This window comes from Phascolarctos cinereus, unplaced genomic scaffold (assembly GCF_003287225.1).
Source record: "Phascolarctos cinereus isolate Bilbo 61053 unplaced genomic scaffold, phaCin_HiC Scaffold_3;HRSCAF=262, whole genome shotgun sequence".
Lineage (NCBI taxonomy): Eukaryota > Metazoa > Chordata > Mammalia > Diprotodontia > Phascolarctidae > Phascolarctos > Phascolarctos cinereus.
Window position 1 is genome coordinate 69791578 of NW_027555736.1, and position 16400 is coordinate 69807977.

The following is a 16400-nucleotide window of genomic DNA, read 5'->3' on the forward strand; positions in this document are numbered from 1 at the left end:
GCTATTTTATCCCAGACTGGCTTCATTCATTCAAGCATGTATTCATTCAACAAATATTTATTGAGGGTATTCTATATACTTAGACAGGAGATCCTCTTTTTAGTATTATTATAACATGGAAATCCCCTATCACATACCTGTCAAGGGCTGTGGCTCCTACCTGTGTAATATGCAAATTAGATATGCTAACAAGACACCCACATAGACTATGAGGAACATGGCAACTGGAGCCATCCCTAGGACCCAAGAAGACTGCCAAAGGAAGGACAATAACTCACCACTTCCATGGTTGTAGTGCATTCCCTCTTTGACTGAGGAGAAGTAGCATAAGACATTTGGATAAAGAGAAAGTAGCTATATAGCGAAGAAGTGTGTGTCTGGGGAGAGAAGGAGACTCTTGACACTTACTAGCTGTGTGATCCTGGACAAGTCACTTAACCCTCTTTGCCTGAGCTTCCTCATCTGTAAAAGGAACTGGAGAAGGCAATGGCAAACCACTCCAGTATCTTTGCCAAGAAAACCCTAAATAGGGTCATAAAGAATCAGTCAGACACAACTGAAAAATGACTATACAACAAGTAATTGAAGACAGCCCTCATTCCCTCCTTTTCCCCAATCCTGCCCTAGATCTTTCTTTTCCAGGTTAAACATTTATGATTTCATCAATTGATCCTCATATGATATAATTTCAAGGCCCCACACCATCTCTTTGGCTTCCTCTGGACTTATTCCAACTTGTCAATATCCTTCCTAAAATGAGACATCTGTAATTAAACATAATATTCCAGACTTCTCTGGGCCTCAGTTGCCATAGCTGTAAAACAGATTCTATATTCTATTTATTCTAAGGTTCTAAGGCTACTTATTGCAAGTTGTAAGTCATTCTCGGCCTCTTGCCACATATACTCAGATCTGCAAAATAAAGATCTGCCTTATGACAGGTTTCCACTGTGTTTTAATAATGCTTGAATAAAATAACAACTGCAGATAAAACTAGTGTTGGTTTTATTCATTTCTTTTATTCATATTCCGAGATTCCTCTGAGGAATCTCTGTTATCAGGAGGGATCAATTAGGGCCTTGGCTACTGTGCCTGTTTTCAATAGAAACAGGATAGCAGACTGAAAAGTCATAGCTGAATTGGGAAGAGGAGGGGGTATGTAGTACCCTGCCTTTTTTTGCATTAATTCTGATCTCTAAGTAGCAAAGTATTTCTGGAGTAAATTTATCGAGCTGTATTCTTACCAATACCCAGCCAATCTGAACATCTTTTGCCTCTTGCTAATTTTTAAAGGCCAAAACAAGAATTCTAAACCTGTCCTCTACATCCCCACCCTACTCTTTTGACCAGGTCTTAATGAGAAGGTTCAAAAGGCAAGGTCATGGATCCATATTAAAAGACTAAAAGGAAGTCTGCACATATTAAGACAACAAGCATTTATTAAGCACCTACTATGAACTAGGTAATGGACCAAGAACTAGGGATTCAGAGAAAGGAGAAAAGCAGTCACTGCTCTGAAGAAGCTTACAATCTAATGGGGAAAACAACACGAAAACAACCATGTACAATCAACAGGATAATCACTAAGAGGGAAGGCACTAGCATTGGGGGGAGGGTGTTGGGAAAGGCTTCTTGTAGCAGGTGGGGTTTTAGCTGGGTCTTGGCAGAAGCCAGGGAACCCAAAAGATGAAGATGAGGAAGGGATTCCAAGCATGGAAGACAGACAGTGAAAATGCCTGAAGGTGAGAGATGGAGTATCTTGTGCAAGGAACAGGCGGAAGGTCAGTGTCACTCCATCACAGAATAAATGGGAGTAAGGAAAGTGTAAGAAGGCACAAAGTAGACGAGGGCCAGGTTGTGAAGGCCTCCAGCATTTGGTCAGGTATTCTATGGAAGATTGATAGGATGGAGTATATGAAGTATCACCCAGGTGTGGATGGGTTGCAGTCTATCCGCATGGGTAGAGGTAGAAACTCACCCTAATGAGAGTGCTTCTATGTTCCGAAGTAGGGTAACCTTAAAAGGATGTTGTCTTCAGACCTCTCCCTTACCGATCTGTAACTGCTGCTTGAAATTCTACTCATATCCCTTTGGATTCAGATGTTGCTCCATTTTAGAATTAGGAAGGAGGAAAAGAGGTAACACTTAGAACGTAAGCTCCTTGAGGGAAGGCACTTCTTCATTTCAGCCTCCATATCCTGAATGCCAAGTATAGTACTTGGCTTATCAGTGCTTAATAGATGAGTGTGGATTGATTGATTGAGAAGCTGAAGAAGGGAAACAAATAGGTTATATATAGAATTTCAGTTCAGGGAAGGGGCTATTTTGTTTCTGTCTTTGCATCTTCAATGCCTAGTACAGTGTCTGAAACACAAGCGGGTGCTTAATAAATGCTGTTGCATTTCTGTCTTTGTATTCCCAGTTGCTAGCAAAGTGTTTGGCACGTAGTAGGTGATTAATAAGTGTCTGTTGATTGATTGCTCCATCATATCCAACCATTATCTACTAGAAATATTTTATTGTGGGTTAGTTGATCTGGATCTTTGCAACTCAATGAGAACAAGTTTTAATGAGGAAAGGGAAGAGGAAAGATTGATCCAGAGCACAAGGCACTAAGCCTTCATAGAGGTCCGCCCTCACTGTCTAGTACAGAAGGCCTATGCCTGGAGGGGAAAGTCTGGGATGGGAGCAACAGGTTGTGCTGAAGGAAGCTCATCACCAATGTGGAGACAGGCCCTGAAAAAGGAAATGGATGGAGACAGAAGCTGGCCTTTGACTGCATTTTAGTTCTGCTCTAGGGCCCAGTTTGCTTTTTCCTTCTATATAGATATGATGCCTATTCCTGGCCAGTCACACTAGTTTGGAAGAGATCATTTCTGTGAGTGAAAGGAACATGCCATCTCTCCAATCACTTTGCTCCATAAGCCTTCAGCTGACATTAGCCAGGAATTGACAGCTGCTGTGGTTCAATTGGTAATGCAGATCTATCGGTATGTGGAAGGAGGCTGAGCCCAGCCACCATTTTTGTCTCTGGTCATTGAAGGAGGCAGCATGTGATACGGCTGCAGGTAAAAGAGGCGTGGGGGCTCAGTGCCTCCCTGTGCCCACATCCCAACCAACTGAAGTCCGTTTTCAACACTGGCAACTTGTTTTAAAGAAACCTTTGCTTCTCTGGCAGGAAAACTCTCCCCCGTGATATAGAGATCCCTGGTCCAAAAGCAGGAATGAGGACATGCTTTTTTTTTTCTTAATTCAGATCAGATGTAGGCAGTTAATATAGTGAATGACAGAAAAGTCCCATCCAGAGCACAGCAATGTGCTTTCTCCTCATCCACGTTTGCCAGTTCCTAGAATGCATCTGAGTGAAAAATTCTGATGTAAGTCCATGATAAAGGAGCTTGCGCAAAGAGTTTAATCAAAGGTCAGATAAAAGCCAACAATGCTTTTTGTCTGTTTACACATTAATAGCCTGAACAGGGTATAAAACCATCCTTTGCCATCAGAAAGAAGGTATATGGGCTGAGACTAAGCAGTCCTAGTCTCTGTAGGGATAGTTGTTTTCCCCTTTCATTGTGTGTGGTTGATTGTTATTACTGGTATAGAGTTAGACAAAGTATCAGCAGCGGACTTGAAGGTGTTTTAGGATCTTTGAGGGAGGGGAGGGTCTATAGACTCTGACTCATCGATTTCAGTGGCAAGGCAATTCCTGGTGTGGAAAATCCATTTCCCAATGTAGATTGGTAAATTTGCCTATAACTTATCTTAAAGAGCTGCTTAGGACACTTAGATGTTAAATAATTTGTCTGCGGTCACTGACGTGTCAGAGGCAGGACATGGATCCAGATCTTCCTGAAATCAAGGTCAGGGCTCCATCCCCTACGACATTCTGCTTCTCAGGATCCTAAAATCCTAAAATTAGCATTGGAAAGGACTTCAGAAATCATGTCATCCAACCCCTCCATTTTATAGACATGGAAATGGAGGCCCAGAGAAATGAACGACGTTTATTACATGGGGAAATAAGTAGCAGGCTCAGAATGTGAGTCCGCTGATTCCAAATCCAACTCTCTTTACACTGCTCCATGTTCCCTGGTCTCCTGGGTCCATGAAGTGGATGAACAGAAGAAAATTCAGTGAAACGCAGTGATGACACCCAATCCTATCCAGCAACATTAGGGGCCAAACTTTCGGTCAGTGGCCCTTCCTTTCTTCTTGACTGTGATCTCCACACTCTCTGATGAATACTTCTGGTATCATCAACTCAATAAACATTGGGGTTTTTAAAAAAAAGTTAGGAAGACCTTAGTTGAAATCTGTCAGACACTTACTAGCTGTGTGACCCTGGGCAAGTCACTTAAACTAACTCAGCCTCAGTTTCCTAATATGTGAAAGAGGGATAAAAATAGCACCTCCCTCCTAGAGTGTGAGGATTAAATGAAACATATATGTATATATACATATATATCAAACCTTAAAGCACTATATAAATATTTATTACTAGTATCATTATTATTATTTTTATTATTATTATTATTGTTATGTTATTATTCCAGCTCCAAATCCTATGATCCTAAATATTTGAAGGATTCTGTGGAAGAGGGATTAAATTTACTACATTTTAAGTCTAAAGGAGAAAATTAGGACCACTTGGCTGAAGTTAGACATGGATAAAATTTAACTCTATTTCCTCAGTAGCTTTGTTGTTCAGTCATTCACTTGTGTCCAGCTCTTCGTGACCCCAGAGACTTGTCCATGGGTTTTTCTTGACAAAGATACTGGAGTGGTTTGCTATTTCCTTCTCCACTGTGTCCCCATTTTACAGATGAGGAACTGAGGCAAATAGGGGGTAGGTGACTTGCCCAGGATCATATAGCTAATGTTTGAGGCTAGATTTAAACTCGGATCTTCCTGACTCCAAACCCAGTGTTCTGCACACTGTACCACTCCAATGATTAGAGCTGTCCAAAAATTGAATGGAATAACAGGGCTAGGAAGGGGGTTCCAGAGGTTGGATGACTACCAGTCAGGTATGTATTGGAGATAGTAAATACTGCACATTGGGGCTAGAACAGATGACCTCTGGAGTGTCTTCTAACTCTAAGCTTCACTGGTCCTGTGATCCATGCATCTGGCAGAGCCCCCCAGGACAATTCTAAAGCAGGCACACTGTTTCAGAACTAATAGTTGGCCATTTTGAACAATTAATTTTCATTTTTGTATTGCAGGGAGATATTGTCTCTTGTGCTGGAACCCACTTATATCTGTGGAACATTAATGGTCAGGCTCTGGCAAGCATCAATACTGCCTGTGGGTCACAAGCAGATATCCAGTGCTGCTACCTAACAGAAGGAGTGGACTGGGATGCCAGCAACATCATCATCACTGGGAGCCGGGATGGCATTGTCCGAGTAAGTGTGTCGTGGGAAGGACTTGGTATCCTGGCTGGAAACATTTTCGTCTCTGGCCTGTTGATATACATTGGCTAGGTCAAACTTGTGTTATACATTTAAAGTGCCTGTTTCCCTCCTGTGTTCCCAAGAGGAACAAAGTACACAATTTTGACTTAGGTGTTGAAACACAAACATGATTAATTATACAAGGAATCATAGGCGGGCAGGGCGTGCCATACTGAGGGAGGATGCACCTAGGTGCTAAAAAAAGCTTGATTGCATCATTGGGCTATTTTAGTACCTTTGCACGCGTGGTCCCCCATGCTGGAATGCCTTTCCATCTTCACGGTTGCCTTCTTTGATCCCTGGCTTCCTTCAAGGACACAAGTCAGATGCAGCTTCCTTACAGGAGGTCTTTCCTCATGCTCCCAGGGGTCCATGTTCTCATCTTCTTGAAATCACTTCGTAGTTAGCTTCCATAGTGGGTAGAGGTCTAGACTTGAAGACAGGAAGACCTGAGTTCAAATCTGGCCTCTGATACTTCCTAACTGTGTCACTCTCAGCAAGTAACTTAATTACCATCTGCCTCGGTGTCTTCATTTATAAAATGGAAATAATAGCACTTACCTCCCCCAGAGCTGTCAGGAAGATAAAATGAAATAATATTTGTAAAGCACTTTGCAAAATTTAAAGCACTGTATGTCAGATATTATTATTATTAACTATTATTGTTACTTTGCATATACGTTGTTTGTATTTGTTTGTGTACATGTTGTATCCTCCCAGGAGAATGTAAGCACCTTGAGGACAGTGATTGCTTCATTTCTCCATTCCCATTCATTATTGCTTAAGTACATCATTGCATGTAATAGGTGCTTAATAAATATTGGCCAAACTGGATTAAATTGACACAAGTGAAACGAACTGAGACCAAATTTTCATTACACGTCACACTAGCCAGGGCAAGGCTGATATTAATTCCCTAGAGCTTAAGACTCATGTCTTAGAGAGATTGCTATAAGCAGAGGCTAGCACACTGACACGCATGCGCATGCATACACACAGAGATACTCAATGTGCTAACAAGCGTTTAGATAATGATGAATCATGCAGAGTTGCTTCATGCTGCCCAATAAATGTTCCTGTGATGTCTTTTCTATCTCCTTGATTTGATGATTCAGTGAAATCTAATACATAGCAGTCTTACTAGCCCAAGGAGGGATTTAATGGCAAAGGTCTCCTTCATCTAATGCTAGTTAGAGCACATTTGCCCAGCACCTTCTCTCTGTATCACCAAAAAGATAACGAATATCGAAGAAGAAAATCCTATCAGATTTGTGATCTCACTGAGATTTTGCCAAATGTTATCTCTGGAACTGAGCCACATTCTAATGCTAAAATGAAGAACACTGTGGGTTTTAACCAGACTCACTCTTTGACCTTTTTGACTTCTTTTCTTTGTTATGTCAACTTTTTTCACTTGAAAATATGTGCCTGGGACTATATGACCTGAGATAAGTCATTTACCCTTTCAGGGACTCTGTTTCTCCCATAGGTAGAATGTAGAGGATAGATTTTTATTAATCATATAAAGTAGTCTTTTTCCTCATTGAACAGTGTGAGCACCAGTAACAATCCATCAGTGGTTCCTGGGAAATTTATTCAGACTTTCAAATAACAATAAACTGATCCTTAACTTTAGTTGTAGCTCCATCCTTAGCTCATAGCACCAAAAATTGGTCTTCATTGGCATGTTAGTTTTCACAGCTGCTCCTCCCAGCTCTGTGGCGATGCTGGAGCCTGAAGAGCATAGGGTTTTCAATCATAAGGCCTGTGTTACTTATCTCCTGTGTGACCTTGGATGAGGTGCTTTCCTCTATGCATCTCCATTTCCACCCCTGTAAAATGAGGAGATTGGACTAGGTTAGCTCACATCCCTTCCACCTCAGTGACAGAATAGCATGAGACTTCTCCCTGATTTGCAGAGATTTGCTATTGTTCAGTCATGTCCAACTCTTCGTGAGTCCACTTGGGTTTGTTGTTGGGGTTTTCTTGTTTGTTTTTGGCAAAGATACTGGGGTGGTTTGCCATTTCCTTCTCCAGCTCATTTTACAGATAAGGAAACTGAGGCAAACAGTGTTAAATGACTTGCCCAGGCTCACTCACCTAGTAAGTGTCTGAGGTTCACAATTCAATCTGCTGGCCACCTAGCTGCCCCCAAAATACAGAGAGATACCACAGAGCAATGGAAAGAGTGTTGGATTTGGAGTCAGAAGACTTGAATGTGAATCTTGGTTCTGCTACTTTCTACTTGTATGCCCCTGGGCAAGTCCCTTAACGTCTATGAGCCTCAGTCTCCTCATCTATGAAGTGGGAAGAAGGAGGTGGAATATGGGCTAAATAATTCACTTGTATGGTTATTTTAACTAATAAATCTATGATACTAAAAAAAATCTTCATGAAAACTGAAAGACAAAAATCATATCTTCACAAAGGGTAAGCACGTTTGTGCTGGAATCATGAGGCATCAACTCTCCCTACACACACATGCACACACACACATACATACATACATACATACATCTTTGGTGCAGGTTGTACTTTCTCTCTCTGGATGCAGAAACAGAATGAATAAATTCAATGACAAGCATCCATTAAACCCACAGATGCAAAACAAGATCAAGTCATAGAATTTGGGTTTTGGAAGGGTCCTCAGCACCTATCTAGTCCAGAGATGTCAAACATGGGGCAACAGCTATGGCGAAACTCTTAGGGAAGCAGGTTAAAATGTCATTGGCAAATGCTGAACAAAAAAGAAAAATACAACACGATATCGCGAATGTTTGTTTGTGGTTTTCTGAGTCAATATGGAGTCTGCAGGGATGCATTTCCAATCGAGTTTGACCCTGCAGCTCTAGTCTAATTCACAGAGGAAAGGAATCTCTCCCGTAAGATACTCAACAAAGGGCTGTCCAGTCTCTGCTTAAAGAGACCTCCAAAATGGGGGATCCATCACCTCTTGAGGCATCCCATTGGACAGCTGTAATTGAGAGAAAAATTTTCTTGAAATCGAACCTCAGTTGGTGGCTTTTTAATGTCTGCCCATTTCTCCTCCTGGTTTTGCCATTGGGGCCAAGCTGAATGCTAGCCCCTCCTTCACATGACAGCCCTTCAACTATAGTTACTGTGTCTCTCCCTACTCCTCTTCCCCATTTACTCTAAGCTAAACATGACTAGTCCCTTCGCCCATATCAGGTGAACTCAAGGCTTTTTGCCATTCTGGTTACCCCTCTCTGGACTCTCTCCCACTTACCAATATCCTTCTTAGACCATGGCACCTAGCATTTATAAAGCACTTGAAGGTTTGCAGAGCACTTTGCCTATGTTTCTCATTTAATGCTCATAACAAGCCTGTGGGCGAGGTGCTATAATTAAACCAATTTTACAGATGAGGAAACTGAGGCAAACAGAGGTTAAGTGACCTGTCCAAAGTTATACAGCCAGTGTCTGAGGCCGGATTTGATCTCATGTCTTCCTGATTCCAAGTCTAATCTTCCATCCACTGTATCACATTCATTGAACTGTCTGTGCAAATAGGGCTCCACCCCCCGAACTCAGGGCTCCAAACATGAGAAGGATGAGTGAGTCAGGCCTCCCTCAGTATCCCCTCAAACTGCATTGTAGTTGCAGTCTAGGCTGCTAAGCATGCATTGCCCCCTCACCATGCCTTTTCTATCTCTCCTGTACAGATATGGAAAACCGAACATGTGAAGACATCTGGTCACGGGGCAGGGCCCGAGTCACAGACAATGGAATCTCCAGGCCAGAAAGGTATTTGAAGTGCTAGGGCCAAAGAGCATATTCTCATATTTCCTGCTCAAATAAAAGGTCAGTCTGCCTGCCTTTGGGCTGATTCAGCTGAAAGAACAGCGCCAAATGTGAATTTAGACACCAGGTGGGCAGTGGTGGAAGCCAGCCCGTTTCCGCTCTGGGACAGTCACTCACTCTGCACATCTCAGCCCTCTTCCCTAGCCACATGGAGTGCAAAGCACAGAGTGAATCGGGGAAGAACAGACAAGAAGCCCTTTAGCATCACCATAAATTCTTAGAAGTGCAGAGAAATATTTTCTTAATAGGAATTGCTTCATGCACATAAGCATCAGAATCTTAAAAAATGTATTTTATTAGCAAGAGATTAAATCAAGCTGCTGGAATAACTCACTGTAGGTCCCCTGTTCCCAGCAGAATGCAGGATCCAGAGCTCTGGAAATGCCAGTTTGGCTCATCTGTTCACTGTCAGTAGGAAGGGCACCACTGACTCTGGCTTGACATCCAAAGTCGGCCTGGGTGTACTCTGTCTCTCAGTAACCCAAACTCACCTACACAATGTTCTGTTTCCAAAACACAGGCACTCCCCTAGGGCTAAAGCTGCTATTTAATCCAGTATGCATGCTCTCCTGGGGCCAGGAGCTCTGGCCTCTCTCAGGAGACAGGTTCCATCCAGCTGGCTGCTGTCTTGTGCAGCTGGGCTGCATACATTCATCAGGGAACCAGGCTTCAGAATTCCTAGTTCCCTTAAAGGGCCATCTCTTCCTACACAGAAGAATCATTTCAAGTCCTTTCTATGGAGAAAATATATTTCAAAGCCTTATCCTATCCCAGCCTGGCACAATTTGCCAGCTGTTATACTACACCATTCCCTCTAGGAAAGCCACCTGTGGCTTGCTATGCTGGGATATTTTGAGTGAGGCAATGCATTCAAAGCAACCCCCACCCCTGCCCCCATGCTTTTCTGCTCATTAGCTCAGATCCATAAAATCATTTGTTTTAATGACAACAACCAAAGACAGCATCTTCATAGAAATAAGATACCTCACGCCACATAACATACACTGAATACATAGCTGTGGATTTATCCTTTATCAAGAGGAAAAGGGATATTCTGTGTAGGTGAAATTCCCAGATAACCAAATCATACCCGTTTGAATGCTCAGACTTTTAAAGTTTTCTGCAGTTGTCACCAATTCTTTTTAAGCTGCGCTACATATATTCCTTCATTATAGCAAGCATAATAGGCCTAATCTAACCTTTTTTCTTGATTACTTAGAGTCATTGTGAATATCACTTACTGCTTTGGAGGGGCAAGAAAGTTTGGTCCTGACTTTGCATCTCTTTAGCAGTGAGGAAATGCTTTCTACAAACGTGTATCAGCTATTACCCTGCAACTTAGAATCTCAGAGCAGAGGTTCTTAACTATTTTAGTGGCCCCGTTTCTATTTGGGTTTGAGGTCATTCCATGAGAATATCAGCTGCAGTGAAGGTGATGCTGTGCGTGGTCAAAGCAGCTGCTCATCAGGATCTCCCATAACTCAGATTACTGTGATTTATTAAATCACAGGTCCAGTTTCTTTTCCTTATATGTTTATAAGATTTTTTTATCTCACTCCCTTTTCCAATCCTTCCTCCACACACCTGCAAAAATAGCTTTCCTGATGCACAAATCTGACTCACTCAGAGTCAACTCTGTTGTTTAAAAAAACAAAACAAAACAATAAAACTGTATCTTACCCAGCCAGGCATTTAAGACCCTTCCACAATCGGCTCTGTTTCCTTTATAGTCTTATTTCACATTTCAGGAACGGATTGTAGACCCTCCCAACAGAAAGAAGAATTAGACTTGGAAAATAATGCAAGCTTTGTTTAGAGGCATCACCCGGCTGAGATAGGAGACCAGTTATCCAGGTGTCTTCCAGAACTCTCTGTCAAAAGAAAAGCTGCTGATCATTTGATTGGTTTAATGACAAGTGCAGCCCACAAAAGGTGGAGGAAGGAATCAAGGGAATTGCTTTTCTATAGCTGATTCTCAGACTGGTCACTGGGAAACAAAGGAGGGGACTAGTACTTGGTATGGAGGAAAAGAAAGTCAAGCACAGACTGGCATGTTTCCTAGGTTTGGGAAATCAATTTACCTGAAAAGGGTCTGCGAGTCAACCGTGTGATGTGGCAGCCAAAAAACCTATTGCATCTTTTGCTTTTCTGCAATCTACGGCTATATTAAAGAAGTACAATATCTAGGTGGGGTGAGGAACATGTGGCCTCCAGGCGGCAGACTCCCCGTCCCTTGATTCTAGGACAAGGAAGAGGGTAGCCCCACGTCTATAATAATGTGTTCAGTGCCACATTTTGGAAAGTTCATCGATAGGCTGAAAAGCATCCAGAGGAGGGCAAACAACATAGTTGGAGTTGTGCGACAAAGTTGAAAATAAGCCAATTTAGCCTTGAATTAAGAAGCTCCCTAACAAGTAACACAAGTGGAATTATTTCCTCAGGAAGTGGGGGCTCTGCTTTGTCAGAGGTCTTCAAGCGCAGCCTGGAGGACCACTTGTTGGGAGTGTCATAGAGAGGATTCTTGTTCAAGTATGGGTTGGATCCCTTCCAATTCTGATGTTCTGCCTATCAATTGATCAGGCCAAATGGTGCTTCCCTGATGTCATTCTGTGTACTCTTCCAATTCTGTGCATTCATGCAGCCATCCCCATGTCAAGAATCCTCAATAGAGAGAACACAGAGAACCAGGGTATCACCAATCTGCTGCCATCATTATTTATCTATCTACCTGGTTTCTTTGCCATGGAATATATGGAATACTGTAGAAATGCCTTTTGTTTATCAGCCCATTGCATGACCAATAGTCCCAAGCTGTATTGCTTTTTATTTTTTTAATTATTTTATTTTATTTATTCTACTTCACCTTTTGACTAAATAAGGTCATAAGTTCATAGGAGTTAAAGATGACACGGAGCTTTGGGATTATCTAGTCTTACCATTTCATTTTTATAGATGAGGAAACCCAAAGGTTAAGTAGTCAAATTAATCTCTTTAAGGAAAAAAAAAAGTACCGTATTTATCTTTGTATCACTGCCCCCCCCACCTGACTCCAGTGGTGGTAGGAGAGGAACTAGTAAAGTTTATTGGCTTCTATTATGGAGAAGTAAACAATGGGATGTGGTTATAGTGTTGCAGTCAGCAGTGCAAGCTTGTGGCACCTTTTCAGGGCTGGAAGTTGGGCCAGGTTAAATCAAAACAGGCTGTTTCTTTGTGTGCCCTTTCTGGTTCTCATCAGTTTCCTCAAATGTCAAAATGTGGATAATAACTCTGTACTTATCTCACACAGTTGTGAAGATAAAATTATATCTGCATTGAAATATAAAAATTATATCTGCATATGAGACAGTATGAATTAGCTAATTAATTAATTAATCAACCATTTGATGAAAACATGATGTCATTATCTTCTCAGGCTTTCCTGGGTTTCTATAGCCTGACCACTTAGGCTGTCATTAAGCTGGTCCACACCAGCAGGGGGCCTCAGGTACACACCTTTCCTCCCTGATTGTAGACTCTGAGGTCACAGATATTCAGATGTCACTCCTATTAAAGTGATTAGTGACTGGGAGGATTTTGATGTAATGAAAGGAGGCCAATCACAGGCCAACGAAATTCAACCTAGTCAACAGTTTAGAAATAAGGAAACCAAGAGCAGAATGCCCCAACTTAGCTAATCAGGGGTCTTTAAGGTTTTATCTTAATGAAAGATCTTGCTACTTTTCCCTTAATGAAAGATTTTGCTACTTTTTCCCTCAATGTGTTGTGCATATAACAACAACAACGATGATGATGATGATGAAATAATAATAGTTTCTAGGATTTATATAGCAACGTGCTTTCCATATATTATTTCATTTGCTTATTTGATCTTTATATCAGCTCAATCCGAAAATGCAATCTATAAACAATTATGCTTGTAGCCATTCCACATATGTGCTTTTTATTTTGTGGTTATTTACATATGTGGACTGGTTGTACATTCTGTAGATTTCATCAAAGTTATGCTACAAGTATTAAAATACCATCCTTGAATCATGCATCATACCACATCCAGGTACAAAATAAGAATTCAATTACTACATAACATCCCTTAATGTATAATTCAAGGCAAGGACCAATGACATCAAGCACTCTTTCAGATTCCTTCCCTCCTTTCCCTCCCCCTTCCCCCTTATAGTAGCATTATATTCACAGTAGATCATCAGTAGGATGGGAGATGGAACTGGACCAGTGGTTTCATTAGTACTGGGAGCTCCCAGGTGAGAAAATTCACTTCACCAACACATGTCAGCACCTTCTCTGAAATTTATTGTCTTAGAGAGTTGCCTGTCACTGAGATATTAACTATCCAGGGTCATAGAACTAATATGTGTCCGATGCAGGACCAGGACCCAGATCTTCCTGACTTTGATGTCAGATAAAAGTCACACATTCTCACAAACACACAGCTCTCAGCAATCCCCTTATCTGTTATCCATTTAAATGCATTTCATAAAATTGGATTCCCATTCACAGGCTTCCCTGCACACCTGCAGATTAGTGCATGTGTGTGCTCACATCCCTGACAGTACAGCCATGGTCTAATCAGAGCAAGGATTAAAATGACCAAAATGACTTCTGTATGATTTTATCCAGCCGGATGTACCCACATCTCACTCTTCACATTTAAGAAAATAAAATTAATCCCCAAATGTAGTCATTAAAAAGATTGAAGTAACAATTATTGAGTTACATTTTTAAAAAATGTTTTCTGCATTTAATTATTGGTTCTGTTATGAGAGGATTTAGATAAGTTGATAATGCTGGCTTTATGTAATTTATTTTTACTAGGCAATTATGGACTGCATTATATCCTGGCAGCAAGGTATTGTGGGGCATCTTATTAAGCACAGAGCCAGTAAACACTGATGAACAATTTTGCTGAACTAGGCATGCAATTTAGAAAGCAATAATACACAAATCCAATTTAGGACACAATTGATACAGCAGCACGTCAGCACATGTAACTATCATAGCCCACAAATTAAATTGGGATAGCCCTTTTTGCAACAGCACAGGCCAAGATTAAATATACTTTCCCTGCCTCAATTTAACAACTTGCTGACCACAAACATAAATATGGATGTGTGAGCATGGGGATACACAGTTGTTTCTAAATGTGTGTTTTTAAACCACCCAACAGGTAACAAGTGGGAAAAGAACCTGGCTTTGTGTCGAGAGTTGGACATCAGCGTTGCTTTGACAGGGAAATCGAGTAAAAATAATCCAGCCATCACAGCGCTGGCCGTGTCCAGGTAACTTGGGGCTCTAGCAGAGGGAGTCTTTGCTAGCTCTGGGATGGCAAGTAACTTGTATCTTCTGATGATCGTCTGCGTCATCCATACAAACTGTAGGCAGAGCCCACTACTACCCCCACCCTGAAAGGATCACAGATTTAGAGCTAGAAGAAGCCTCTGAGGTCATCTAGTCCAACCCTCTCCCTTTTACAGAGGAGAAAACTGAGTCAGTTGGCTAAAGTCACAAGGATAGTAAGTATCAGAAGTGGGTAAGATTTGAACCCAGGTCCTCTAAGTGGTCCTTTCATTGTATTACCCCACTTCCTGTGGTCTTGGTTGTCTCATATTTCTTCCTATGCATGGTTGGGCTTGTTGATTTCAAGGGGGCTAATTTAGTTTTTTTTTATTCGTATGCATATATATTATTTACATATATGATATACATATATATATTCACACATACATGTAGGTTTTGTTGATTTTTTCTATTTCACTGTCAATTCCCAATGATTAAACATACACACACACACATAAAAAGAAACCAAAAAAAACTAATACACTAAACATGTTGGACAGTATATGCTTCATTCTGCATCTATGATCCACCACCTCTCTGCCAAGGGCAAGCAACTATGTTTTACCTTCAGTCCTTTGTAGTCAGTATTATTTTTTTCATTGATCAGAATTCAGAGGCATTACCTTCAGGTTTGACAGAGGGTGTTGAGGGAGAGGGTTCCCATCCTTCCTTTGGGAAGGCCTTTCATTTATCTTGCTACTGAGTAGGTGAGGACCATTTCGGAATGAATGTCTTTGACTTTTTTTTCATAATTCTTCTTATAGATTTAGGAAATAGGAAAGTAGAGGGGAGGGAAGAATAAGAGACTGGGAAAGAAAAAGAGGAGGGGGACATTATTCTGTGAGTCTATGGCCCTATCTCTCAATATTTCTCCAAAGAAAATCTATGATTGATAATATTTATGAGGCAATCAGTGGGTGGAAGTCACTATTTCATATGACGTAGCTCTTTCTGCTACCATTTCCTAAGGAGATATGAATCTGGTCTTGACCATTTCTACCACTGAAAGTTTTAAATGCTCCAGCAAGTGGCAGGAGACTACCCGTGGCTTAAATTACCCTCTATTATATACCTGTTTATCATATACCTAATTTACCTGGTAGGTATTGTGGAATGGATGAGAATCATTGGTCTCTAGGACCTATTGATTTGTGTTAGGATGTGGTAATTGACTTTGTTCTTTTTAATGTGCTTATAACCAGCAAAGAATATCCTCAGAGACCTACCTACAACTCTATAATCTTTTCTTTTCTTCCCAAGAAATCAGTCTAAACTCCTTGTTGGTGATGAGCGAGGGAGAATATTCTGCTGGTCCAGAGATGGGTAGGAAAGCATGGTGAGCATGTGGAACTATTGGATGAAAAAATTAAAAGTGATACAACCCAGAATTACAGCATGCATCGTTTCAAGGGACTAAAACAAAACCAGTGGAAGCCCAAGTTGTGTGTAATATATGACTTCCATGAGTTAGGTATTGTATTAGTTCTTTTTAATACTTGAAGAAAATCACACCATGAATATGAAGACAACATGAAATCTACTGTCTTTCCCCATGCAATACCAAACTATTTATAATGTTCTTACTCCAATAATGTATATCCTTGGTGGAGGTGAAAGTGGAAGGTGAGTGTATAAATTTTTGTGTGTTATACAATAAAACCTATGGTTTACTGGAAGCGAGAATATACAACTGGATTGCATATAAGTTATGTGGCCTCTGTAAAAGGGTATATCATAGTGAATAAAATGATGTTGCTTTCTGAAAACTAA

General features: G+C 41.0%; 1 protein-coding gene across 1 annotated transcript in view; it reads left to right on the plus strand.

Moving 5' to 3' along the window:
* WDFY4 (WDFY family member 4) overlaps positions 1-16400 on the plus strand; it is a 395486-nt gene extending 379086 nt beyond the window's left edge. Inside the window, 4 exon segments of the mRNA XM_078150902.1 lie at positions 5226-5408; positions 9140-9221; positions 14461-14572; positions 15891-16400. Of these exon segments, the coding sequence (XP_078007028.1) occupies positions 5226-5408; positions 9140-9221; positions 14461-14572; positions 15891-15957 (444 nt within the window). The 3' untranslated portion in view covers positions 15958-16400.